The 26,409-nt window shown below is 39.6% G+C and overlaps 3 protein-coding genes across 3 annotated transcripts; 2 read left to right on the top strand and 1 right to left on the bottom strand.

Annotated features, from left to right (window-relative positions):
- Positions 1-4,281: 4,281 nt before the first annotated feature.
- Positions 4,282-5,502, bottom strand: LOC114349979 (THAP domain-containing protein 4). The gene is made up of 2 exons (XM_028300595.1): positions 5,270-5,502; positions 4,282-4,943 (listed from the first exon to the last, which is right to left on the bottom strand). The coding sequence occupies exons 1-2, from the start codon at positions 5,403-5,405 to the stop codon at positions 4,582-4,584; spliced, it is 498 nt and encodes a 165-aa protein (XP_028156396.1). The 5' UTR covers positions 5,406-5,502; the 3' UTR covers positions 4,282-4,581.
- Positions 5,503-6,320: 818 nt separating this feature from the next.
- On the top strand, positions 6,321-7,366 carry LOC114349980 (uncharacterized). Its single transcript, XM_028300596.1, has 3 exons — positions 6,321-6,587; positions 6,936-6,995; positions 7,100-7,366. Exons 1-3 carry the CDS (start codon positions 6,377-6,379, stop codon positions 7,228-7,230), a joined length of 402 nt encoding a protein of 133 aa, XP_028156397.1. The 5' UTR covers positions 6,321-6,376; the 3' UTR covers positions 7,231-7,366.
- A 2,141-nt stretch (positions 7,367-9,507) lies between these two features.
- Positions 9,508-26,020, top strand: LOC114349969 (phosphate carrier protein, mitochondrial). The gene is made up of 9 exons (XM_028300577.1): positions 9,508-9,615; positions 12,147-12,252; positions 14,463-14,559; positions 16,631-16,800; positions 17,673-17,834; positions 19,805-19,984; positions 21,102-21,239; positions 24,448-24,579; positions 25,423-26,020. Exons 2-9 carry the CDS (start codon positions 12,151-12,153, stop codon positions 25,513-25,515), a joined length of 1,074 nt encoding a protein of 357 aa, XP_028156378.1. The 5' UTR covers positions 9,508-9,615; positions 12,147-12,150; the 3' UTR covers positions 25,516-26,020.
- The last annotated feature ends 389 nt before the right edge of the window (positions 26,021-26,409 follow it).

The raw sequence follows: 26,409 nt of genomic DNA, 5'->3' as shown, positions 1-26,409 counted from the left end.
GGTTTCCAATCTATATTTACGAAACTAATCACTCCTAGGAGGTCTAAATAAGTCACTAGAGTCTAACGAAAGCTACAACCCGGAGAACTAAATTTGCTTGAGCCACAATTAGGCTCAGATCTGACGAGTGCGAAATCCCATACTCGTATTCTTCTGTAGGATACCGTGGTCACAACGAAAGACAAGACAGTAGGATCTGCCAGAGGTTAAATTTTAAAATCTGCTAAATATTTTGGTTCTTGCACTAATTAGGCATTGTTTTTTTCGTAGTTGAGTAATAATCGAATTGGTGATCGTTTTGTCTAAATTACGTCCGAAACTTTCTCAAATACTTTACTTACTTTCTATGTAGTACACAAATAATTTAGAAAAACATGAGTTAGAGTTAGTGTTTCTGTTAATGTAGGTCCTGAACTTTTATAGGTATTTCTCGAAATTATGTTATTTTTTGTATCAGACAAAATGCACCATTTCTCAGCACCAGTCGATCTGTTGTCCCTAATTGGTTGTTTTGTTAGATTGATTGGAATTATGTGTAAATGCCATGAAGCGCCTAATTTTTATTTTCACATAGATCTAAGACGATATGTAAATTTCAATTTTAAGACCAATCTCATGCTTGAGTTTGAGCTTGATTTTCAAATCAAATCAAATCAAAATCAAATTTCATAAACTAATCCTTAGTAGTTAGAACGTAACAAAATAGGACACGTAGAAATACCTTGACTAAGGAGCCAAGGCATTTCTACTTGTCCCTACTCGTATTTTGTGTCGTACCTTTTTGCGTCAATAATAAATACGCGTCCCGCAAAGGGATGGGTAATTGTTCTATTTGTTGCCTGGTGAGGAGGGTCCGTGACCACTCGACCTCAATTTATTTATTCGGAAGTGTCCGTGACTCGAACGTGTTGCGTGACATGCGAGTGACAACTGATTAGGATTCTGTCTATGAAAGACCGTGTCTATTTTTACCTATGACAGGTGAGGTAGCGTTTAAGCTTTGATCTTTGTGGTAGTTTTGCCCGTATTAAAAAACGATGCTTGCTTAAGTGAAGCAGCAAATCGAACACAGCGTTGAATAGAGCTCTGTGATTGGTTCATAATATGTCACCTTGTGCGTCCACGCGCACGTAACTTTATGTTCGTAATGATTAATGTAAGTGTTAATTACAAAATCCAAAATTAGTAGGTAGTTTATTATACTGCTGGACAAAGGCCTCCCCCAAGGATTTCCACAAAGACCGGTCCTGCGCCGCTTGCATCCAGGTACTTCCCGCGACCTTCACCAGATCGTCGGTCCACCTAGTGGGAGGCCTGCCCACGCTACGTCTTCCAGCTCGTGGTCGCCACTCAAGAACTTTTCTGCCCCAGCGGCCATCATCTCTTCGAGCTATGTGCCCCGCCCACTGCCACTTGATTTTAGCGATTCTTTGGACGTCTTTCGGCTGAAACGAACGAACGAACGAACGATATTATACTACGAGAAGGCATTTAATTTAATGTGGAAAATACTATTTTCTTGCGTGTCAATTCCGTCCAAATAATACTTTTATACTAATTGGTTTGATTTTATAATTCCGCTTCACTTCGACCACTATTTGATCCCACTGCACCTTTATAAGTATACCTTTATCCTCGCTAAAGCGTTTCACTTCAGCCCTGTATACGTGCTACGTTCACATTAAGCCCTTGGTAAATAAATCCACATGCAATATTGACTGACATTTATCTCCTTTCGACTCGCAATTAAGCTCCAATGTAAATCAAACATGAAATAGTCAAGTAGTTTTCGGAAATAGCGCAGAAATTGCTGGGAGCAAACAAAAATTTGAAAGTACCATCGAGCACCAGTGATTGGAGGGATATAAAACGAGTGTTTGCATTGGATGTCAAATTCAAATTNCGGCGGCGGCTGGCACGTGAGAGGGGGGTATCGACGAGCAGTAGCCACGCGTTTGCTTGTGTGCGTAAAGCATCAGACGTAAGAATTATAGCGAATAATCCGCTGTGACCCATGATCCGCTGTTACCCACTCTCCCCTAAGGGTCAATGATCTAGGTTATTTTAGTTCTTCTGATCTTCAGAATGGTATCCACGTTGTCTATGTATAATATTTAAATTAACTTACATTATCAAGGAAGTAGTCAACCTTTTCAATATCATCATTTAAATAATAATGACAATGAATAAATATTTTATTCAGTTTGGACTTTTTGATAAACAGTTTCAGTCAGGGTCAAATAGTAAGACCTACTGGCCAAAAAGTTCAAAACGCAACCTTTTGCCAACAAAGACACATTCTGAACTTTTTGGCTACCTTTGGTATCTCTAACTATTTGACGCTCACTGTATATTATGTTGTTGATGTACAGGGCTTGATAGCCTCACTTGTGTGTGGTGGGTTTAACCCATTAACGCCCATAGTGAAACCACGATATATTTTCATAATATTTTTTATTATTGCTACTGAATGGATTACAAGTAATCTATAAACACAAAAAAATATTTAAAAAAAATTAAAAACCTTGAAAAAAAACCCTGTACACAAGCGTGTACAATGGGCGGATCAGGTGAGAAATTTCCCGAAGCAAGGTCGCTCTACGCAAAGCGTTTTCATGCATTTAGAGCAACGCCAGTGCCCCTACTATGGCAAATAACACACCTAAGTGGGTTTACAATACGGTTATGCCCTCCATTGCTTGACTGTAAATATGATGTTGACGATGATGGCCGCGTCTTCGTTTTATTATTGGGTAAATACGATTTGGCAATAGATCGCCTAAAAGCCAATTGATCCAAGTACGTTGTGTTTTTGGTTTACACGGTAAGTACATATAAGCGCCATGCATTTGAGACCGCCATAATCCACTAGTTTGGGTGATTTCATGAGCAGTAGAAAAAATGGGTGATATTTTTCTCCACGTAGGATTTTCAGCAACTTCGTTACGAGCACGTTTTTGAGCCGGACCAAGGCTTGAAAGAGTTTTTTCATCGCTACTGACCCACTCCGTCTCTTCATCTGAAGGTTGGTGGCGTAATAGCTCGATAGTACCTGGTATATCTCAAAGTACCGAGGAAGTCAAATCATCTTATGCACCTTCTTCTTCATCACTAACAACAGCAGGATCAGGTGGTAAGATGATCAATTTGAGCTCTGTATCGTCATCTTCAGCTGTCATAATGGATTCGATGGCTTCCTCTAGTCTTGAAACTCGTTTTGAGATGATAAACGTTATCTATGTGACATCTTCAATTATCAACCAGGTCTTGAAAAAAACGTTTTTCTTAGTATACATTCACCCACTGTACACAAGCGTGTACACCAACATTCTTGAACAATTTTTGGTATGTTATATGTAAATATTTATTATTTTTTTAGCTTGTAATAATAATTTACAATGTAAACTTACCTTGAAACGTAGAATTGAATCAAATTATAGCTAAAATATATTATATTAGTATTATTTTACAACCGGCGCCAGTCACTTTGAGAAAAGGTCGGAAAAAAATGTTAATTAGACATTTATTTTTGCACCACCCTCCAACTTTTTTATATTTCGTACCTTGTATCGACATCTAGATTAGGTTTTATCAAGTAATTTGACTTAACATTAGAAGTTGCGTTCAGAAATAAACTTTAAAGAAGTGTACACACGTGTGTACAGAGGGCGTTAATGGGTTAAAAAGGTATAAAATATTAATTATCTCACTGACTATGACTATTTACTTAGGTACATACTTTTTACACATTCAATCAGATAACCTAGCGTCTAGTACACTTGAGGGCTTGAATTGCCTATTTCAACTTTTGTACCAAATTACGCATAAATATTCAATAACGTAGTTTAATCATGTACTAATTGTCACGTTCGGATTCTATTCATGTTTATAAATTAATGTAATTTTACATTTTGTGTTCTTATTTTCACTACTGTTCAACCATGTTCTATTTCTAAGTTTTTTAGGGGTTGGCCTGGGCATGGAAACGCGCATAGCATCGAATCTTATAATTAATATACAAAAGATAATAGATCAGTACTTGTGGCTTACATACCTACATAGATGAGGTAGTGGGTTGACCATAGTATAAAATAATACAATACATAATTTAGAATAAAAATATTCTATTTTTAAATTCTTCTTAAACAACATAATAATACATACTTTGTGCTATTTGTGCACAACAAAACAGTAATAAATTAGGCAACAGAGTTTAACAGGAGATCACTATACAAGAGAACCTATTTGCTTCCTAGAAAATTTCATCACTTATTGAAGATAGGCATAAAACAGATTCAATTTCGAGATCAATGCTCTCACTACAGCCAAAACCGTAACAGCCTTCTTAGGAATCTCAAGTCTGAGATTCCAAAACGTCTGAATGTTTATTTGAAAATCTAGAATACAAGCTTAAAATAATAACACTACTGGATAAACAAAGTTCAATACCCCACAGAGGCGTAAATACACTTATATAATACGATCATACAAACTGTCTATCCTGGCAAAAAAATGTTTTCGTAAACAAGTCACAAGACAAACAACAGGTATGATCTCATAAGATGATTAATATGTACTTAATTACGCATCCATCTTCTTATAAACAGCTTTCAAATGCTCGGTCAGAGGCGTCGTATCGGTTTCCATGTACAGCGTTATCTCCAACGTATCTTCGCTGACCAACTTGATGATACGCTTGAACTTCTTCACATGTGGTGGCTTGGCGAACGACATCCTAGTAACGTTGACAGTTTCTAGTACAATCTCCTTCTTCTCAGGATCACATTGGCCTTCTTCAAGTGATGTGAGACCAAAGTTGTGGCTTACCATAAACGCAAGCTCGTTGGTGCCGGGCTTGATTCGTAGGAATCCACGCTCCTGGTGCATCGGGGCTTGGGTCTCGGGATTGGTTGACTTTGACATAAAGTTGAACATTGGTTGACCTGAAATAAGAAGAATTTTTTTTTATAATTTTTATGTTTAATAGATCCTTTAAAAACATCCTAGAAATAAAAATTAAGAGATTGGCTAAAACATATAATTTACTTAATTTATTAAAAATCTTCGCTGAAGTTTTTAGTATATCTGAGGCATAGGCATTAACAATTTAAAAGTCTATGCATTATTTTTTTCTAAGTAGACAAAAGTAAGTTTCATTTAATTACCCTCAATAAATCTTTTTCCAAATTGATAATAATAGTACTGTTTTCTATCCAAGAATGCGCCGGCAAATAATTACAAAGAAGATTTCAGACATTATGATGCTTACCAATGCATGAAAATTCCAGCTCTTCATGATATTGAAAATCTTTAATATTTGGGAAGACTCCTCTTCCTTCTTTCGTGGTCCATCGGCCGGCAAGCCAGCACACTGGCTTCAAAGCTTCGTGGTTATCGCCTTGCATGATAATAAATTACGTATATTGGTATTTAAATCTTTTGAAATTAGCTGCCGGGCGGGCAAAAGAAAAATTGCGAAAGTCAGCAAAAAAAAATGCGAACGACGAACCGGCAAAAAGTGACAGCTGGCTGACAGACAGCGCGAGGAGGACATTAATAAAAAAAGTAAAATTAATTAAAGAAGCGCCATCTGTTATTACTTTTCTGCATTAAATATCAATTTTTTTTATTCCTATTTGCGTAATTTTAGTCAAGTTTTCAGTATTAAAGTCCCTTGTAAGCTACAATCAATGTCTTTTTATTCTCTATCCTTGTCGTTCCGCGTTATACAATTAAAAAAAATCTTTATGATAATATTTCTGATAATTTCCGTTTCTATTTATTAAATATAGATGTCGCTTTACTTGTGTTTTTGGTAAGACTCTTTTTACATGTCACATTTTTCTTTTTAATTTTCATTTACAGCTTTGGATCTTGTGATTCAGCCATATGTCAAATAGGAATCCCTAGTGATGTGCTTTCCAAAGTGAGCTCACCAGAGCTCAATTTTTAAGAGTCTTCAGTCTTATAAACATAAATAGGTAAATTAATTTTATGGCTCCTAATAATCACGAGGGCCACAGAATCATACATTGCTTGATGTCTTAAAGCCGTGTCTTAAGCGCGTATTTTGTCCTACACGATCAACAAAAACATGTCAACATTCAATAATATTTTTACGCAATTATGACGCTATAAGTTTATAAGTTTTGAACTTGACCAAACCTTAAACATTAAAGTCGTTGGTCAACAAGACAAAATCAAAAATGTCAAAACGTATCTCAAAGGAAGTTTCTAATTGAATTTTTAATTACAAAATAGACACGCACGAGTGATCTTAAATTGATCAATTTAAGCGTTCCGGTAATACCAATTACCATTAACTTAATTCACCTGCAATCAAATATGCTTCAGGACTAGAGAAATGTAAAATACGATGAATATATTGAAACGGAAGGAGGCTTTAGCAAAAATAGAATCAAGATGTGGTTCCATGTCTTCCAAGACGAAGAATTTTATCCAAAAGATTTGTTACAAAAAGTCTGCGTCCATAGATATGACTCGTTATGGATTTATTAGAGATAGTAAAGTAAGACCAATTAATTTGATGATGAGACCGCTAAAGGAACAACTGGAAAGGATATGGGGTTAGTAAATTTTCTTAGATTTAAGTATTTACTTAGTTACTATTACAATGTTGGTGGTTATTACGTGGCTTTTCGCTTGTCAATGATTAAAGCTTTACAATAATGTTTTAGTTTGTCAATTAAAGGTAGGTAAGGTACTATCGGCCACAGTTTAAGCTACCCATTTCCGTCATGTAATCTCGTTCTATCCGCAAAGAATCACGTGATGAGAGCGGGAGAAAAAACGGAAATGGGTAGTTGGAACTGTGGTCTACTGTACCATAAGTTAAGGTCCTTAACTTTAAAATTACCATTTCAACCCATAAAACCTGTTTTGTGTTGTTCTAATAAAATTAACAATTATTCTAGGAAAATCTACCCGAATTCCCAACATCCGGAAACAATCTCCTTCCAGACGCAACGAACGAGGTATGTTAAATTACCTTAACAGAATATAATAATTATGAAATAATTAAAATTATTTAAGATTATTTATTGTAAGTTCATGTTTCATGTATCATGTTTGTTTTCAGCTGTTTCCACAACAAAGACTGGAAAAACAGCAACAAATCAGACTAAAGCTATAAAAAAAAGCAACGAACATACTAGTAATTATTCACGAATTCACGACTTAATTAACTGTAAAGATAAAAGAAGGCTGTAATAATCCATGGTGTGTGGCTATTTTGTAACTAACGATAAAACTTTTAAAAATAAAGTAATAACGATTAGTTCATTTGAGGTATTCCTTTCTCAGACCTTGAATTTCTGTCTAAAAAACTCACTAATTGCATTTAAAACAAACTGTTACTATTGTTATTGATCTGTTTATTCATCATTACAATTACAGTTGCCGCTGATATTTCCAGTGCATCCGAATTGATTAAAAGCTGGCGGGAAGTGGCACGAACACTTCGTTTGACCTTTATCTTCTGGACATGCACATGAGGCAATGTCCTGATTTTTAACTTTAGCACGGTCGGCAGGCATTGGGTGTCCTTTAACAGGGGTTTCAATTTCAGGTGCAGGCACTTCAGGCAGTTTGAAACTTGTGCGTCTACGAACATCTATTACACTAGTGTTCTTTCCTGGGGGTGTACAGCATTTTGAAGCACTGTCTGGAGAACAGATGGGCGTTGGTGCACCAGCTTTGTCGCCAGGCATTCCAGTTCCAGCTGCAGTGGTGTTCGGTATTGGATGTGTTCCAGCGTCGATCACAGCAGCCATACTTCTAGTTTGCATCATCGCATCAGCATCTTCGCAGCATGATATAATTTTGTCGGGTGGAGTTCTACTGGGACTAGTTTTCGAAGTCTTTTCTTTAGTTCTCGTTGGGGAGCTTGGTGGAGATTTTGAAGGTGATTTCACTGGAGATCCAACTGACTGGTTAGGGGATATCGCTTTAACCGCGCAACAAGAGGACACGTCCATTAAGCTGTTGGATTGTTTGACTGTACTCAGGGGGATCCCACCAGGACAATGACCGCTAGAAGGTGTGGACTCATTCTGCTTTTCCTTGGCCAACGTTGTTCTGCTGATTGAAACCACCTTCGGCTGAGTTTTGGCAATACCACTGTGGCAACTTCCTGTGCATTGATTTCCTGCATCCTTATTTTCCTTAAGTCCAAAGGGGCAAAATTCTGGTAAGGTTTTCAAACAGTTTTCAGAGTTACTGCAGGTTTGTGAAGTACAGTAAATTTCTCTGTATGAAGCTACCTCAGAGAGGTTTTCGGAATTTGGAGTCGGCGTCCGTGAGCATGGCTGTGATGAGCATACTGTGCTACGTGATGGCTGCTTGGAAGCAGGAATATCCATGCTTTGAATACATGGTCGGTGCGATGGCTTTTCTGCTCCACATTTCTTGTCTTGACCTCGTGGCATGAGATAAAATGTGTGGTATAGATTTTTGTCTTGGTTCTATTATTATTTCATAATTTATTTATATTGGCCAACTTTTATGCATTTCATTTTATTTTATTAACCATTTCAAAGGTTTTTCAGATTCATTACAATTGTCAGCAAGTTCGCACGACATTTTTGTCATTTTGACTTCTGAACATGTCATATAAGTTTTCAATCAGAATAAAAAAAAATAAAAAACGGAGAGATGAAGGTAAGGTTTTACTTAACCAAAACTAATGTTTTGTAAAAAATGCGACTTACAATCTCAGCTGCTAATAGGTACTCGTAGTAGGTACTTATTGATAATGCCGACCTCCAGATTAGTAAACTGTCTGAGCCCCGATTACGGTAATTTTTAACGTTTCCAATCCAGACGCGCTTCTGATTCTGCGATACGATTGGTCAAAACAGCTGACGTACGCTGTTGAACGACCAATCGTATCGCAGAATCGAGAAGCGTGTCTGGATTGTAGACGTTAAAAGTTACCGTAATCGGGGCTCTGTTTTGACCAATCGTATTGCAGATTCAGAGCCCCGATTACGGTAATTTTTAACGTCAACAATCCAGACACACTTCTCGATTCTGCGATACGATTGGTCGTTCAACAGCGTACGTCAACTGTTTTGACCAATCGTATCGCAGAATCAGAAACGCGTCTGGATTGTAGACGTTATAAAAGTTACCGTAATCGGGGCTCAGAAACGCGTCTGGATTGGAAACGTTAAAAGTTACCGTAATCGGGGCTCTGGTTAGTGTGCTTTCGAATATTATGTATAGAGCGTAGAAATAGGCTCCACTAATGAACCTACTCAGTTATGCGCTATGCCTATAGGGGTTTAGTGATGCACTTATTATAGGCCAGTGAAGCCTAATACGCCATACATGTTTGTATATATTTATAATTATTAATTTTTATTATGTATTTGTATAATTTATTTTATATTAATCATTAATTTTTTTAGATGATTATTTACGAGCTCATGCCATGCATGCATTCAAACGGGAACAGCAAACAGCAAACGTCAAACGTCCACGTGATTACATAATTTCCGACATGGCGCTGGCATCGACGCCGCAGTTTCCTTTACCACTGTGCGTCAGGTGCGGTGCGGTGTGTTGAACAGTTCCGATCGGATAAAAAAACATGTAAGTATGCATTTTTAGTGTTAATTACGGTGATTTTCTATAAAAACCAAACCAAGCAATGATTAAAAATCACAATAGGTGTAGTTATGGTCGTATTGTTTCTTAATTTTGCCTTACGTAACCTAATGGAATTATGTTTGCACGTGACCTTGCCCCATTTATTAATTTTAAAAATTAAATTAAATTAAATTTTGAGTCCCTGTTTCGATGAAAATTACTTAAAAAGCAAGCGTACCATCTCTAAAGACAGGCTGATTAGTCAATTTGTGACTGCATCGATCCAGTTTTCTGCAGTATTGATTTTAAGTTGCAGTTTTGACAGGACAGTGATAATTTGTGACAATTGAACGATAAAGTTTCTGCTATTTCTAAAAGAAAACAAATGAGTGCTAGCGTAATTGACGTGGATGATTATTTTCGTGTTACCTAACCTTCATCTGCGGAATTTCAAGTCTTGACAATGGCATTGATTTTCGTCAGTACTTAGTTGAAAGGTCAGCTGAAAATAATTGAAGTGCATTGAGTGTTCCTTGCTAATTAGTTTTCTTTTGTTACTGTAAATAAGTTCAGTCAAAAGGGAGTGTCCAGATAATTACTAATTTACTGAGATGATACCAATCCATCTGAAATAGTTTTGTTTAATCAATTTGATTGTACTGAACTACAGTCGACCCTCTCTGACCCAGGATTTGTAGTTTATTGCTGTCTTTAAATTATAATTTTAAATTATTAAACATGATTGCAAAATAAGTAATAGTTTACACAAAAATAAAGAAATCAATATTCAAAATAATTCACAACTTCAACATTTTTTTACCACTCATGTAAACATTTTTAAATCTTTGTAATGCTCCAGCAAAATTTTAATATGAAGCGGTTAAAATTATTTCATAGTTCAATACAAATTTCAGAAATAGAGAATTTTAAGAAAATGAAATAAACTATCAAATCTTCCAGCTGATCTTTTATGTTAAACATTTTACTGCATTTAGGAATGGCAACACAATAGGTACAGCATTGTGGGTAAAAAACAATCTAAACTTGTTGTTCTTCTTCTCTAATGTAATTGGTTTTAAAATTAATTTAATTGATTTTTTTTTTTTCAATTATACAGGGTGTTAGGTAAATGGGTATATGAGCCGAGACCAGCCCATGTTAACATACTCATATAAATACTATAGTGGTGTCAGAAAGTCTGGGAAAGGTACCATTATTGAGTAATCAGCTGATTCAGTTTTTGTCGCCAGATTGCGTCGTGATACCCCTGAAAATTAATAGTACGACAAACTTGCGTAGATAAAACAAATAACAGAATTCATTATTATTTTCTGCCTAAAAATTTTTCTCTGAGAGGCAAAAACCTTAAGCAGTTCCCCAGGAAAATCAGTCCATCTAAAAAGATTTAGCATAAGTCAAATACTCCCTTACCTTATTTGATTCGATTTGGATAAGTAAAAGTAAACAAAGTGATCAAGAATTAATTTTACTTCATTGCCTGTAACTTACTTATTAAAATTAATTGAATAATCATTAAACTTGATAACTGATTAAGGAAAATGAGACATTGTAGGTAATCATCTAAATTTTATCATCGTAAATCACGATACCACCGAAGGGAGAGCCGGAGATCCCGTTCTTGAAAATAGGATTTCACTACAAGAACCTACCCGGTCACTTGAAAGCGTGGGAAGGTGAATAAGTGAGTGGATGGATGTGATAGATGTGTTGCGATTCGTTTTGTGAATTAGAGTGAAGTGTTACCCCCTGAATACCTTGGATTGCTTGCAGAGTCAATAAAAAGAGGTAAGTGAAGAATTGATTCAAAAGTAATAATAAAAGTGGGCGGTGCCGACACGCGTCAAAATTTGTGAATGAAATACCGTTTGACCACGTTTGACCTAGGAGGGAGTTGCGCGATCGTAGGGCTGTCCAAAAATTAAAATAATAATAATTTATTTAGTTTTGTATGGGAAAATATTTTTTATTAAATATTACGATATCCACTTTCTGACACCACTATAGTATTTATATGAGTATGTTAACATGGGCTAGTCTCGGCTCATATACCCATTTACCTAACACCCTGTAGAGAATAAGGTGGATTTTTAAAGTTGCAATATTATGAAAGGTTCTTTTTTTAAACATCAAATTATAATTAATATTGTATAATACTTATTAGTTTCGTCAACCCTAACTTTAGGCTGAATCTAATAGACTAATACCCGTTTTCACCATCAATCCCTAATTTTTAAGTGACCCCTATAGTAAAACAACAGGAATTTTGCTTTCATAGGGGTCACTTAAAAATTAGGGTTTAATTGACAAAAAATATCACTGTGTGTGTCCTGTCAAACTGCAACTAAGTAATCAATACTGCAGAAAACTGGATTGATGCAGTCACAAATCAACTAACCAGTCTGTCTTTGGAGATGGCACTCTTGCTTTTTATGTAATTGTATCTAAACGGTATTGACGGTGAAAACGGGCTCACAGACCAGCAACTCAGCGTCTAACGAACTGTTTGCCCGCAGAATAATGTTCTCCTCCCTTATGGACGCGGCGAGGAACTCGCCCTTCCGCGGGCCTCTGTCGGGCGCCCAGTGCCAGGCCCCCACTGCACCGCCACAGATCCAGCAGGTAACGTTACAATCATCAACGCTACCGTGCTAGCAATATCAGCAGTAACTCCATTTTTTTGGCAAAACTACAATGAGCTCTATCAGATGAGCTGACAAGCGTTTTTTTAACAGCAAAATATTGGAGTTACTGCTGATATTGCTAGCACGGCAGAACGGGTCACTGAGCAACTGAATATACATCGATTTTAAAAGTTAATAAATTATTTAGTTAAATCATAGAATTTCTGAAAAACTAGTATTGAAATTGGACTGGAAACAAAAAAGTTACAAGTGTTTAAACAATGTATGGAAATAGCTGAGCGTGACGTCTAATGTCACCCACTAGTAACTTGTATGGGGCTCTGCATGTCGTTCTAACATGACTAATGTGACGTCATGAGATCTCTAACGTCTATATTTTAGGTACATTTTTGTTCAAGAAAAGCACTGATTGATTTGATGCCAAAGCTACTGTAATGTAAGCAATGAAAAAACCTTGCATATTCCCTATTGCATAAGGTGATGCTGTACTGGATCCTGCATTACTGGATCCAGCAAAGTTAATCGCCGTGGGAACTAGCCCTTATGCAGCAGATAGCTAAGCTAAGTCGACAGTTCAGTGTAGTGGTTTATAAAATGGACTACTAAGCCATAGGTCGCGGGTTCCATTTCCCCACAGTACAAAAATTTGTGACTATGAACATGTTTGTATTGGTCTGGTTGGGTATTTTTTTTGTAAATATCAGGTCATTAGATCGAAGGGTGAACGAAAGAGAAGGGGACGCCTGTTCGCATGTTGGTCCCATAGTCCAATCATAAATCGTCGTCGTTTCAGCCACATGAGTTCACATGACGTCCACTGCTCGACAAAAGCCTCCCCCAAGGATTTCCACAATGATCGGTCCGGTCGGTCGGCGCCGTCCGCACGAAGTCGCGGGCACAGCTAGTTCAGTATAATAGAGAAGCGGGCGTGGCATCTTGTTTATGGTTTACCTTTATGCCATCTGTGTTTGAATAGATAAAGCTATCGTATGTCCTTAATTTTAAATTTAATACAACCTCAGGCGTAATTTTTCCTTGAATTAATGTTTAGACGAATCCAAATTTTCCCTATTGCAAACTTGATAAGACACAAGTTAGCGTGAACCGAACGTCGGTTCATGGACAAGAAATGCTTGACGATACACGAACGTCACTAAAACAAACACCGATATCATTTACTGAGGCTTTCTCACGGCAATCCAGTTTTGCTGAATCTGGAATCCTGCATAAAATGAGGTGTCTGGAAAGCCGTTAAAGAACTACCAGCTCGGAAAATCCAATTAAAGATAAAAAATTTAGCCCAATTTACAACCCCATCAAGTTAACTGCGCACCTCGTTGCGACTTCCTCGCATTCACCCGCACACCGCGTTCGCTCCGTCAGTACCAGGAGGGCTACTCCGAAACGCTGTTTACGTAGTTTCGGGTCTGTCTGTCACCGTCGCTCACGCTGGTAATGCTGGCATCTCGTGAGAGGGATGGCAACATTCGAAACTTCGGATAACGTTTTTCGGAGTAGCCCCGCAGAGCCCGCAGAACTCGACCATGTAGTCTTTATTTCCTAAGGCCGGGTTCCCACTATGCCGGACCGGCAGATCTCCCGGTCCGGTAAAATCGCCGGAAGGCCTAGCGGCGGTACAAATTGTATGAAGCTGTTCACATTATCCCGGATCCGGCTTTTTCGCCGAGCCCGGCATTTTTACCGAGCGTTTTGTCGCTACAAAATGCCGGCAAAATCAACGGACCGGAGTAATGTGAACGAGTTGCGGCCCACTCCGCCGCGCCCGTGCTTAGTGCTCCCCGCACTTCATTCGGCTCGGATTTCGGATCCGGTGATCCGGTGTAATGTGAACACCCTTGTCCGGTGTCCGGTTTCCGGCAGAAATGCCGGTCCGGCATAGTGGGAACCCGGCCTAAGAGCTAATGAACGCCAGACCTACGACAAACTTTCAGCTTTTATAAAAATAAAAGCTGAAAGTTTGTCAGCGTATGCTCCCAATATAGGATATAATGTTGGTGAATTATGAAGTTTGGGTCTCCATGGCTTTGGGTGCTACCCTAAAAAAACTATCTGGCAAGGAGTTGGAACTGTCAAAACTGTCTGGCTGTTGGGGAAACTACTTCTAATTATTTCACTAGCTCTTAGTCCTTTGATGCTATAATGCGATTCACATTGTCTTCTCCACAGAGCGGCATGGCCGCCGACGCTGCCCCCGTGGACTCGTGCGAATTCGCCTCCCCCAAGTACTTCGCGCTGTGCGGTCTTGGCGGTATCCTGTCTTGCGGTAAGTTCCCATCATCGTCAGGTCATTTAGTCGGTCTATCTATTGGGTGATCAAAGTGGATTCTTTGGTGTGTATGGATAATATCGCCTAGGTGATCAAAGTGGACTTCCGATCCATGGGTGATCAGTAAAAATACTTTATTCAGCTTGTTTTAGCCATATGTCGTCCACTGCTGGACAAAGGCCTCCCCAATTGATTTCCAAAACGACCGCTCCTGCGCCGCCCGCATCCGGGCCCCTCCCGCAACCTTCACCAGAATCCAGTAGCTTTATTCACGTAACAAAACTTCAACGACAACAAATCGCTGAGTTTCAATTCTATCAAGTAATCGGTCTATCGAAATGACCCTTGTGAATACGGATTTGCAACTGTTTTTGAATGGGACAACTTCTGAACGTCAGCGAGATCTTGACTGTCAAAATACGTGAATTAGGCCACAGATCGTCGATCCACCCAGATCTAGCTACCCACACCACGTCTTTCGGCCCGTGGTCGCCACTTGAGAACTTTTCTTACCCAGCGGCGATCAGCAAGCGATGTGCCCCGCCCACTGCCACGTGATTTTAGCGATTCTGCGGGCTATATCATTCACTTTGGTTCTCATTTCTGATTCGATCACGCGGGGAAACTCAATACGAATCTTTCGCCTTTTATTCTGCTTAACAAACAATTATTAAGACTTACTAATCCAAAATCCATTAAAAACACTATCTCACGGATTAAGCTCATTTGATCGATGTACTATAATCAGCCAACACATTATTACACTTTGAACTTTATCTCTACTATATAAAGTCTAAAATCAATAGCAGGAAATTGTTGTGTTGACAGTACATGTTTGTACTAGTAACCTAACATTTATGTAATCGAATCAGCAACATTCAGACAGATATGAATGGCTCGTGTTATCAATGCTTATCAGTTCGGTCTTCAATCACGGACAAGTGCAATTTTCACTGATTTTGTGAAATTGAAAGTGTTGCAAGGTCAACAAATATACGTTAGATTTTTTCATCATCATTATTTCAGCTATAAAATGTCCACTGCTGAACATAGGCCTCCCATAATGATTTCCACATAGCCCAGTTTGTAGCAGTCTGCAACCAGCGCCTTCCTTCCATAAAAACAGTTTTTTTTTTCATGGGATCATCCCGAGTTTATCCATTAAGTTCAGTAGAAAAAATTACATCCTACCTGGATGGACCTGAACTATTTTTTTTACCTAAAAATATGTTAGTCAGTCAGTCACATGACGTTAATTATTTTAGTAAGTATATTAGGTGGATAATTTAACTCTTTATCTTATCTTTAACCCTAATCTTGTGATTTAGAACTGAAAAATGATGAATGATGAAAAAAAATGAAGACAATACAATACATGATTAATTTTTTTTTATTCACTACGAGGAAGCTCTTGGCCTGTATCTCACCTGATGGTAAGTGACGATCAGGCCAAAGGTGGAAGCGAGCTTCACCCGGAATCCTCAATCACGAAGGAAGAATACGGGTGCGTGCGTCAATGCTCGCTAGTGATTGGCCTGTCGATTGGATATCCCAGGAGGTGTGGTTGCGCGTATTTTGTTTTCCATGCAAAACTCGCGGAGATGAACAGGCCTGCTTATACACTGAGCTGCGTGACATTGACAGAACAGTGTGCCCTCAGTGGCGAAGAAACGCAAGTTCATCGCCATCAACCGAAAGAAGAAGATGATTATCTGTTACTCTACAAAAATCTATCGTTCCCTCATCTCTCTCTCTTCTTTTTCTTTTAATAATCTTAGTTCCATCAGCACTCTGTACTACTACTGAAGCCAGGTCGCGGAGCACGTAGAATTTCGTCCAATGACCCCAAGCTACCCATCCTTATCGCTCGAGCGTAATTATGTTGCGATCGCGCTCGCACACTCACTGCGGCCGTTGCACAGTCGCAACAGCAATATAATAACGCGCGAGCGATAAGGATGGGTAGCTTGGGGTCATTGGACGAAATTCTACGTGCTCCGCGACCGGACTGTAGTTCTTAGTGTTCCTAGTTCCTAGGCTACCGAATACTAAAGCACCTCTCCTCTAGGTATCACTCACACCGCCGTGGTGCCGCTCGACTTGGTCAAGTGCCGTCTCCAGGTCGACCCTGATAAGTACAAGAATGTAGTCAACGGATTCAAGGTGTCCGTCCGCGAGGAAGGCATGCGAGGTCTGGCCAAGGGCTGGGCTCCCACATTCATCGGTTACTCGATGCAGGTACGTGTTAAAGGACGAAGCACACTTATCAGCCCGGAAACGGGTCGTAATATAGGCCTAAGGCTGCGTTTCTTTCCACCAGAGATGTGCGAGGATGCGTAGCGAGGGATGTGTTCGTAAAGAACTAGAATCGCTTTTTTTACTTCGCCTCGGTCAGCACAGGTCTGGTGGAAACAGCTCAGCGGATTTACATTTTTGCGCATACAAAACAAGCGAGGGATGTGTGCGAGGTTTGCGCATACTGTACCAGTCAGTCCATAGACGAAGGAAGTAGAAGGAACTGCATCCTCGCACCATACATTATTGCGTGTTTTGACAGCTCCGCTACACATGTACGACACATTTTCCTCGCACAGCGTTGGTGTGAAAATCACAGCACAGCTGGACATCCTCGCACGACACATTGCCATCGCACATCTTTGTTGGAAAGAAAAGGGTTGTGTTTGTAAAGAACCAATAGAATTGCTTCATTTACCGAGGCGAGGTAGCGTAGCGTAGACAGGGATGTGTTTGTAAAGAATGCTATGCATCCTCGCACATCTCTGGTGAAACGGGTCTGACGCTTTTGCGTACTTCGCAAAATGAGCACTTCAAAAAATGCGCACTTTTCTATAAAAATTTAAAGGATGAAGAGTTTGTATAATATTAGTATGGAGAAGTGCGCATATCGCGAAATGCTCATTTTGCGAAGTGCACATACTGCGTCAGACCCGTGAAATCGCACCCTAATTCCATGAGCTATTCCCATGATTAATAAAATAATACCAATTGTTCCTACTGAACATTTTGAAGAAAACAAACGTATGAGTCTTAATTGTACCCTCTAGTATTTCTCTTCACCCAAACTCTTGCTAACGTCTCTCAATTTACAGGGTCTCTGCAAGTTCGGTCTCTATGAAGTCTTCAAGGTTGGCTACTCCGGTCTCTTGGATGAGGAGACGGCCTACGTCTACAGAACCTTCGTGTATCTGGCTGCATCGGCTTCCGCTGAGTTCTTCGCTGACATTGCCCTTTCTCCCCTCGAGGCGGCTAAGGTAAGTTTGACTTCAATTTGTTGGGACAATCTCGAAATTAGATTAATTATTTGCACAATTTCTGGTAAACATAATTATTGAAAATGCTGAGTTAAAATCACACCAAAAGTATGTTATTTTAGGAAACACAAACTTATAAGTTCCTTTTGTATTGGTGGTTAAAATTATAGCCACGATAGCCGAACGGTGAAGGGGTCGAGTTGCCGACTCGAGATCCGGGGAACGCGGGTTCGAATCCCACCGCCGCTCGCCTATTGTAGTGAGCCCTCTCGTAACACAAGCTTTTTTAGCTTACACGTGGGGCTAAGGAGACTATTAGTAATTTTTGCAATACAAATTGCTAATAATCTTTTTTTTTAAATACACAATAAAAATCTGTTGTCTGGGCATTTCTCCACTAAATGGAAAATCGCTGTCCCAAGCTAAATTTATGTAGTAAACCTTAAAATTTCTCAGGTTTTTGTATCAATACCGACATAGAATTAGGTATTCTTAGCATGACATAGCATATTTAGTAATTTAATCATGGAATATTCGAATAAATAACCTCAAACGTCTCAAATCACAGTCCCCTGGTACGTCCCTTTTCCAGAATTACACATATTGTTACAAATGTTTATTATATTGCTGTTGATATTTGAATAAAAAATATCCAAATACATTAACAACAACAGTTAGCATCTTAANAAAATAAAGAGTTTGTTTAGTCAAAGAAAAATACTAATTGTTTTTGTCCATAATACATTCCCCTGGGTGGTTGCAACAGTCCCCTGTCGCAATTTTGCGAAAAATCGCCAATAACTCAAAAACTATGAAGAAAATGTGTGGGCTTTTTTGAGATATGTATTTAAATTACTATTGCCCTGAATTTCGTTAACAAAATTTCTCAACATTTAATAAAATTACTTCAGGACAGCCTTGTATGGACGATTTTCCAAATAGCAGAGAAACACCCGTCTACATCTGAGACTTGTTACAAAATAAATGAACATCTAAAAAAAAGATGTTAATGACATGTTATGATTACTATGTTTAGCAGTGGACGTCCTGTGGCTGAAAATTCATCATCATTTAATGATAATGAATGTAATGTTTGTTTTACATTAAAATTAAATATGTAACTGGATTTTTAAAGGCTTAATTAATTAAATAACCAATCAAATTTCATTCTGTATCGACCATCATAGCGAGATTGTCCCAAAAACATCCTAAATTGCACAACAAATACCCAATGACGAAAAAAAGCGCAAGGAGGGAATTGGCGGTTCGGACGCGGCGTACGGCGGCCGCAGCGGTCGCTCTGCGTTAACGCAGCGTGTGCGGCGCGTTTGTCCTGCTGTGGTGCCCTGTGACTTCTAGATTATGAGATCTGAGGGTATAAAAACTAATAAATGAAAAGCGTATAGTTCGCGAGGCGTGAGTTGAGCTTTGCATTTGTGTGAATCGATCACCAAAAGTTTGTTCCGGCGTTTCTTCTCAGCACTTGCCATGTGTTTGTCTAGAAACGCTGGTAGGGCCAAAAAGATAAATACATGTACTAGTTAAAACTGAATAAAATATTTTTGATTTGATTTGAAAAAGTAGTCAGATACCGATTTGCGTTCAAATACCTGCCTTGTCTAGCATAAAAAAAGTCAGACAAAAATCTTGTAAACAATTGCAAACATGTTTGTAACTGTAAACCCTTAAAAGAGGCTGACAATAGTGTTAAGTTTTTGCGCTGCTTCTTCTAAGCACTGGCCCATTTATTTTCCCGTATCTGTGGTAGGGTTAATACTGGGACGTGTAAAGTGCTTTTTAAAAGCCTAATTGCAAAAATAAATGAGTTTTAGTTTTCATGAGCACTCACATAGATGCAAAACTGCTTAGGCTTCGCGAACTGTACCTACCGTGATATTAGTAAAGTGCAACACAGAATAGGCACTAATTCTTTCATTTAAGATCCAGTTTTCAACCGTATCCCGTTTCAGGTCAGAATCCAGACCATGCCCGGTTTCGCCAACACGCTGCGTGAAGCGTGGCCCAAGATGGTCCAGAACGAGGGCTACGGAACATTCTACAAGGGGCTGGTCCCGCTGTGGGGCAGACAGATCCCGTATACCATGATGAAGTTCGCCTGTTTCGAGAAGACTTTGGAACTGTTGTACCAGGTCAGTATTTAGAGTAATACCAGGCCTGTTCATCTCGCGAGTTTACATCAAAAACAAAACACGCACGATGGCCCACCTACAGGATACGATTCGACAAGGCCTCACATACGAGCGAACATTGACTCACGCACGCGTATTCTTGTGTATGATGGAAGAAAATAAAGAAAATCGTGTACTAAATACTGTGCAGTATTTAACTGCCAAAATAATAATAAAAACACAATGTACTTTTTTAAGTTGCCTCAAGATACTGAGAGGTAAATAAGTAGTTAATATTATTCATGATAATTCATGCTAAATCATGTATTTCCTCCGCCATTTTCTGCAGTTTGGCACCTCACGTCACATCATTTTACCGAAGTCAGCCCTATAGCTTCGGCGCAGTGCCGATCACTGACGTTTGTCAACAAAATGGTGCTTACTCTTGAGACAGGCTAAATTATACCATATTGTTAATGACATTGAGCATACATTTTTTTAAATACCTTCGCGAAGTAAAACTTCTGTACGTAGTACTTATTATTATTCTGTGGTAATACATACTATGTATATTTATGGTGTGACACTTGTGCGGAAGACACAAGGTCGAAAAGCCATTTGCGCGTGTGGTTACTTGCGCGAAAAGCCATTTGCGCGTGTGGATACTTGCGCGAAAATATTTGTGCGAAAACAAGACAGCGCGAAGGTCGCCTAGGTGATCAAAGGACACTGTCGCTTGGAGTTCACTTTGATCACCTGGGTGATCAAATACAGGTGATCAAAATCACTCAAACAACTTATTAGAAAATTGCCCACTTGCCCTGTGGAGTGGAAAATAAGAATAAAACTACAAATTTTTATTTGTACATCCTGAACACAAACATCTGGATTACCAGAATACTTAAACTTCTACAATTCACATTTTTTAACACTATAATGGTGCGTCCAGACTGGGCGAATTTGCTCGCGCGGCAAACTTAACATCCTGCTCACTCAAGAGCAGAGTGAGCAGGATGACCAGCGTGCCGCGCGAGCAAATTCGCCCAATCTGGCCGCACCATTAGAATAAGAATATTTTTATTTATGTAATACACTGTGTTTCCCAACATAATATTAACAATACCTCTTCATTTTCCAGTACGTGGTGCCCAAGCCCCGCGAACAGTGCACCAAGGGCGAGCAACTGGTGGTGACATTCGCGGCGGGATACATTGCCGGCGTGTTCTGCGCCATCGTGTCGCACCCCGCCGACACCGTCGTCTCCAAGCTGAACCAGGTACATTGTGCATGTGTACTATACTATGGTGAGTCAGTACGTGGTGCCCCGCGACCAGTGTACCAAGGGCGAGCAACTGGTGGTGACATTCGCGGCTGGCACCAGTGCACCGTCGTCTCCAAACTGAACCAGGTACATTGTGCATGTGTACTATACTACGGTGAGTCAGTACGTGGTGCCCCGCGACCAGTGCACCAAGTGTTACCGTCGTGTCGCACCCCGCCGACACCGTCGTCTCCAAGCTGAACCAGGTACATTGTGCATGTGTACTATACTACGGTGAGTCAGTACGTGGTGCCCCGCGACCAGTGCACCAAGTGTTACCGTCGTGTCGCACCCCGCCGACACCGTCGTCTCCAAGCTGAACCAGGTACATATGTCATGTGTACTATACTATAGTGAGTCAGTACGTGGTGCCCCGCGACCAGTGCACCAAGTGTTCTGCGCCATCGTGTCGCATCCCGCCGACACCGTCGTCTCCAAGCTGAACCAGGTACATTACGTCATGTGTACTATACTATAGTGAGTCAGTACGTGGTGCCCCGCGACCAGTGCACCAAGTGTTACCATCGTGTCGCATCCCGCCGACACCGTCGTCTCGAAGCTGAACCGGGTACATTATGACAGATACAGATACATAGCCACGACAGCCGAACGGTGAAAGGGTCGGACTGGCCGACTCGTGATCCGGCGAGTTCGGTCCCCGCCGCCGCTCGACTACTGTGGTGAGCTCACTCGTGATACAACTATATTTAGCTTAGTACGATGGACTAATGGGACTATTAGTAATTTGTGTAATAACAAATTACTAATAACACTGCACAACAAAATTACAACTTTTGGCTGATGATTGACTTTCATTACATGATGTTTACTAATTTGACGTCGCTGATTCTGAATCTGCCGTCCATTTTTTCGTAGCAGCTCTTGTTTATGTGTTATAGCTTTCACTCAAAAATTGCTAAATTTCAGTCTTAATTCGCCGACAGTTAAAAAAATACTATGTTTTCTTTGTATAATTTAATATGGTAGCATTAAGAAGTGTTTGTGTGAATGATCTAAATCAATTTTGTTTCATTTGCGGAGAGGATATGTTTAAATAATCCGTTTAAATGTGACAAAGTTCGTAAAATTGGCTTACAAAAATTTGTTTGGGGACCCAGTGGAAATGAAAGATAAGCCTTGAATTCCGCAAAAGGCGTGGAAAAGATGCGTTGAGTTTTTACGTTTATAAACAAATAAGAATATGTGTAGATTTAGGTACGAAACCGCTATGATCTGAAAGGAACCCTTGAACCATCGCGACGACTGTTATTTTTATTTTTGAACAAAAATGGTATTAACCAAAAAATATTGAACTAAATGGTAATTCCTTGCATACGTTTGGCATGTAGATGTCTTTTCAACCCTAAGAAGTCACCTGAACCTCATGTTGATACTTCACATGAGTATTTTGAGGCGAAAACTGTCAGTGTGGTAGAGACTTTGAATGTGACCCGAAATTTTCAAAACCAAGTAGCCAAGATAGTTTAAACGATCGTTTTAGAGATTAAGGATCTTCAAGTCTTCCGAAAAGACATGGAATGAGTTATTTTGGCATTTTAATTTTTTTTTTTGGAAAATCCGAAAAAATCTTAATATTCTTACACATCGAACAACGTATGAGTCACTTACAAACATGTTTTTTTGGTTGGATGTAATATAAACATCGAATTACACTCTCTTCGCAATCACCTGAACAATTTTATCACAACTCTTAAGGATCTAAGTGAAGAACATGGCGAGCAAATCCACCAGGGCCTTCGTACGATAGAGGGACGCTATCAGGGCCACTGGAATGCACACATGATGGCTGACTGCTGTTTAATCATTCAGAAGAGCTGTCTGCCTTCAGCATCAGCAAGGAAGTCAAATAAAAGAAAGTTTTTTCAACTTAACAACTTCATAAAATAGGATCATCTCTAAAAAAAGAGTGTTTTTTTACAAAAAGACCCAAGTGTCATATTTTTTTAACCAGAGCTGATACAGATATTTCAATCACAGATTTGAAATCGTCATTAAAAATTGGACTAATATCATGTAACATAACCCAATCATCAGAAATGCTGTTGTGCAGTGTAATCTTTAATAATAAAACTATACTATGGTAAGCTAGTACGTCTTCTGTGATCCGCCGCCGTCGTCGCGCCACAAGGGTTTAAAACCTCCACGCTCCTCCTTAGGGGCCTCGAGACCCGTAATGCCGGCGCACCAGTGTCCAGTAGGCCTAAGATGCGCGCCGCGATAAGCGGTTATCACGCCATTTTATCGATTTTGCCCATACATTTTGACGTCGATAAAAGTTATCACGGCGCGCATCTTAGGCCTACAGGACGACCCTAGGGAAACCGTTCCCCTTCAAGAGTGAGCCGTAGCCTAAGACGGAGCCGCGGACGAATGCACAATATTAGGACAATAACTCGCGGCTTCATTTCAATGGCTCCGGAACAGTTTGTTTTGTAACGAGAAGTTTTAACATAAATCAATAGCGCGTAAATTCATGTTGTGTGAAACGGCCATGCATGTTCTTTGCTCATGCGGCCCGCTTATGAGCAAAAGAAGTATCCATCTCGGGCGACACATAATGCACCCGGATGAGATAGCAGATATCACGCTCCAAAGAATCTGGAAATTTATAGACTCAACGGGACTAAGCAGTGAACTCTAAAGACAAGGGCTGCCACAATAGATCAAACCTGGTCGAGCTGGCGCAAATGAAGGCCCAAAACCAATAATAATAATAATAATAGCGCGTAAATTTAAAATAATACTGGGACGTGTGAAAATGCCTTTGAAAGGCTATTTGCAAAAAATAAATCGCTAGTTCCTAATGAGTCACACACAAACGAGTAACAGTCACTCCCTTTGGTTGGGTGTGAGTGACTCATCTATCTACATCTATCTATATAAATAAAAATTAATTGATGTTCGTTAGTCTGATTAAAACTCGAGAACGGCTGGGCCGATTGAGCTGATTTTGGTTTTAAAATGTTTGTCGTAGTCCAGGGTAGGTCTAAACGGTGAGCAAATACGCGCGCGATATTGTTTTTCTGTGACAGACAAAATTCCACGCGGGCGAAGCCGCGGGCGGAAAGCTAGTTGGAAATAAATAAGCTACTTTATTACATTTCAAATTCGCATTTACTATAATTTATGTGTTTGTGTCCAGGACAAGACAGCGACCGTCGGATCCATAGTCGGCAAACTCGGAATGGCCGGCGTATGGAAGGGTCTCGGACCCAGGATCGTCATGATCGGTACCCTCACCGCTCTGCAATGGTTCATCTATGACGCCGTCAAGGTAAGGCAACCAACTGTTAGTAAAACTACTTATTTGAATGGCAGGGTACTCACCTGCCATGTAGCATGTAACGTAACCAACCTTCAAGTGAGTACGGCTCGTCCACGGTCATCGCGTATCTGGCTGCGAGCTCCTGAATCCGCCTTTGTGCTCGCAGTGATACCGCCACTCGGCGGGTCGCTGCGATCTCCCTGCGAAACACGCGCGAGCAGTGCTCGTGCCTATGTACTCACTTGATACAGTATCTGATACATTACATGCTACACGGCTAGATGAGTCAAAGTCAAAATTTTTTTATTTGTTTAGACTAATAAATAGTTCTTACAAATCGTCATTTTGCTCTTAAGGAGCCTCTACATGTCTCATAATCTTTTTACCCTGAGTACCCTGCTTATGGTGACTTTTTATAGTGATGCTGTGGCGCGTTTAGTAAACGAGCCGACAGCATTACTACTAACGCGTTAGTCGCATTTGCAACGCGCTACAGTATCGCGACTGTCTGTATCGATCGATACAAACTCGCAACCATGTCGGACGATTTCGGCGAGAAAAAAGAAAGTTGAAAATCTCTGACGTCCGTACTTTTTCGAGGCCTGCTGGAATCAATTCAACGACTAGTCTTCGAAAAATATTGACTCTGAAGAGACCGATTTTTACTTTATTTCGCAAGAATCACCCAAATCAAACTACTGCGACATTTTCTTCATCACAATGCCAATGATTATTTCAACAACCAATTGTTCCTACCGACCTCATCTGTGGAGCTAAACTATTATGAGCCTTAACGCCCACACTGCATAACCCACCCACAGTTCTCCGATATTGACCTTTATATCCTTACAGGTATGGCTCAGGATGCCCCGACCACCGCCAGCGGCCATGCCCGAATCGATGCGCAAGAGATTGGAAGCCGAAGAGGCCGCTAAGGCCAAGTGAATTAGAACCATTACCTAACAACACTAGCATAAGAAATGAAGCGCTCCTTATGGGGACGGATAATCGTAGTACTGTATAGCAAATCTGTGAACTAATATGCTACTAGTAAATTTAAGGTGACATTTCGTCAGTTTAAAACTTTAAATTGAAGTTGTGTATTTTTTCTCAAGCGAATATCACTTATACACGTGATCGCTGACGTATGTGTAGCCGTATCGCAAGTCGCGTTGAAAATAGATATTAATTACCACGCGCGTAAGACATGTTTCAATGAAATTTTACGTAACCAAACGCGACTACTGCGATAAACCGGCTGAGCGATTATTAACAGTATTGAAAGAATGATATGGTCGATTATCCAGTGGCAGTGTTGTTAAGCTTTAGAAAACAAATTGTTCCACACCGCCACACTGTACTGTATAGTTCCCATTGTGATTACCATGTTACAATAATAAGTTTAACGAAATCATGTTAATTTATTTTCAATAAATGATTATTTTATTTATTTTTTGGTTTATTTTTTTCGTATGTGGTTCATGTTCGATGTCGGCGTATGTATTGTTGAAATCATGGAAACAATAAATTTATTAGATTACAATACCTCGTTTTAATTTTAAACTACTACGAGTACTAGCACAGAATAATAATAAGTACTAGTACTAGGTATAATTAATTATGTTCTGATTAATTTCGTTGCGGGTCCAATGGTAGTTAACTTTCCCCCGCCCCGGCTAAGATGTTTGCCCCGGGATAAACTTGCAGCGGTGGGAATAGTCCCGTAGTTCTATAAATTTATCTTGATTATGTGCTCACACAATGAAACAAATAAAATAATTTGTACTAGTCCTTAACCTTTAACTATGGACGTGAAAAAATAATCACACTCCAATGGAC

Source organism: Ostrinia furnacalis, unplaced genomic scaffold, assembly GCF_004193835.3.
Source record: "Ostrinia furnacalis isolate ACB-3 unplaced genomic scaffold, ASM419383v2 OfSCF0767, whole genome shotgun sequence".
In the NCBI taxonomy this organism is placed as follows: Eukaryota; Metazoa; Arthropoda; class Insecta; order Lepidoptera; family Crambidae; genus Ostrinia; species Ostrinia furnacalis.
This window is presented reverse-complemented; position numbering and strand designations above follow the sequence as displayed.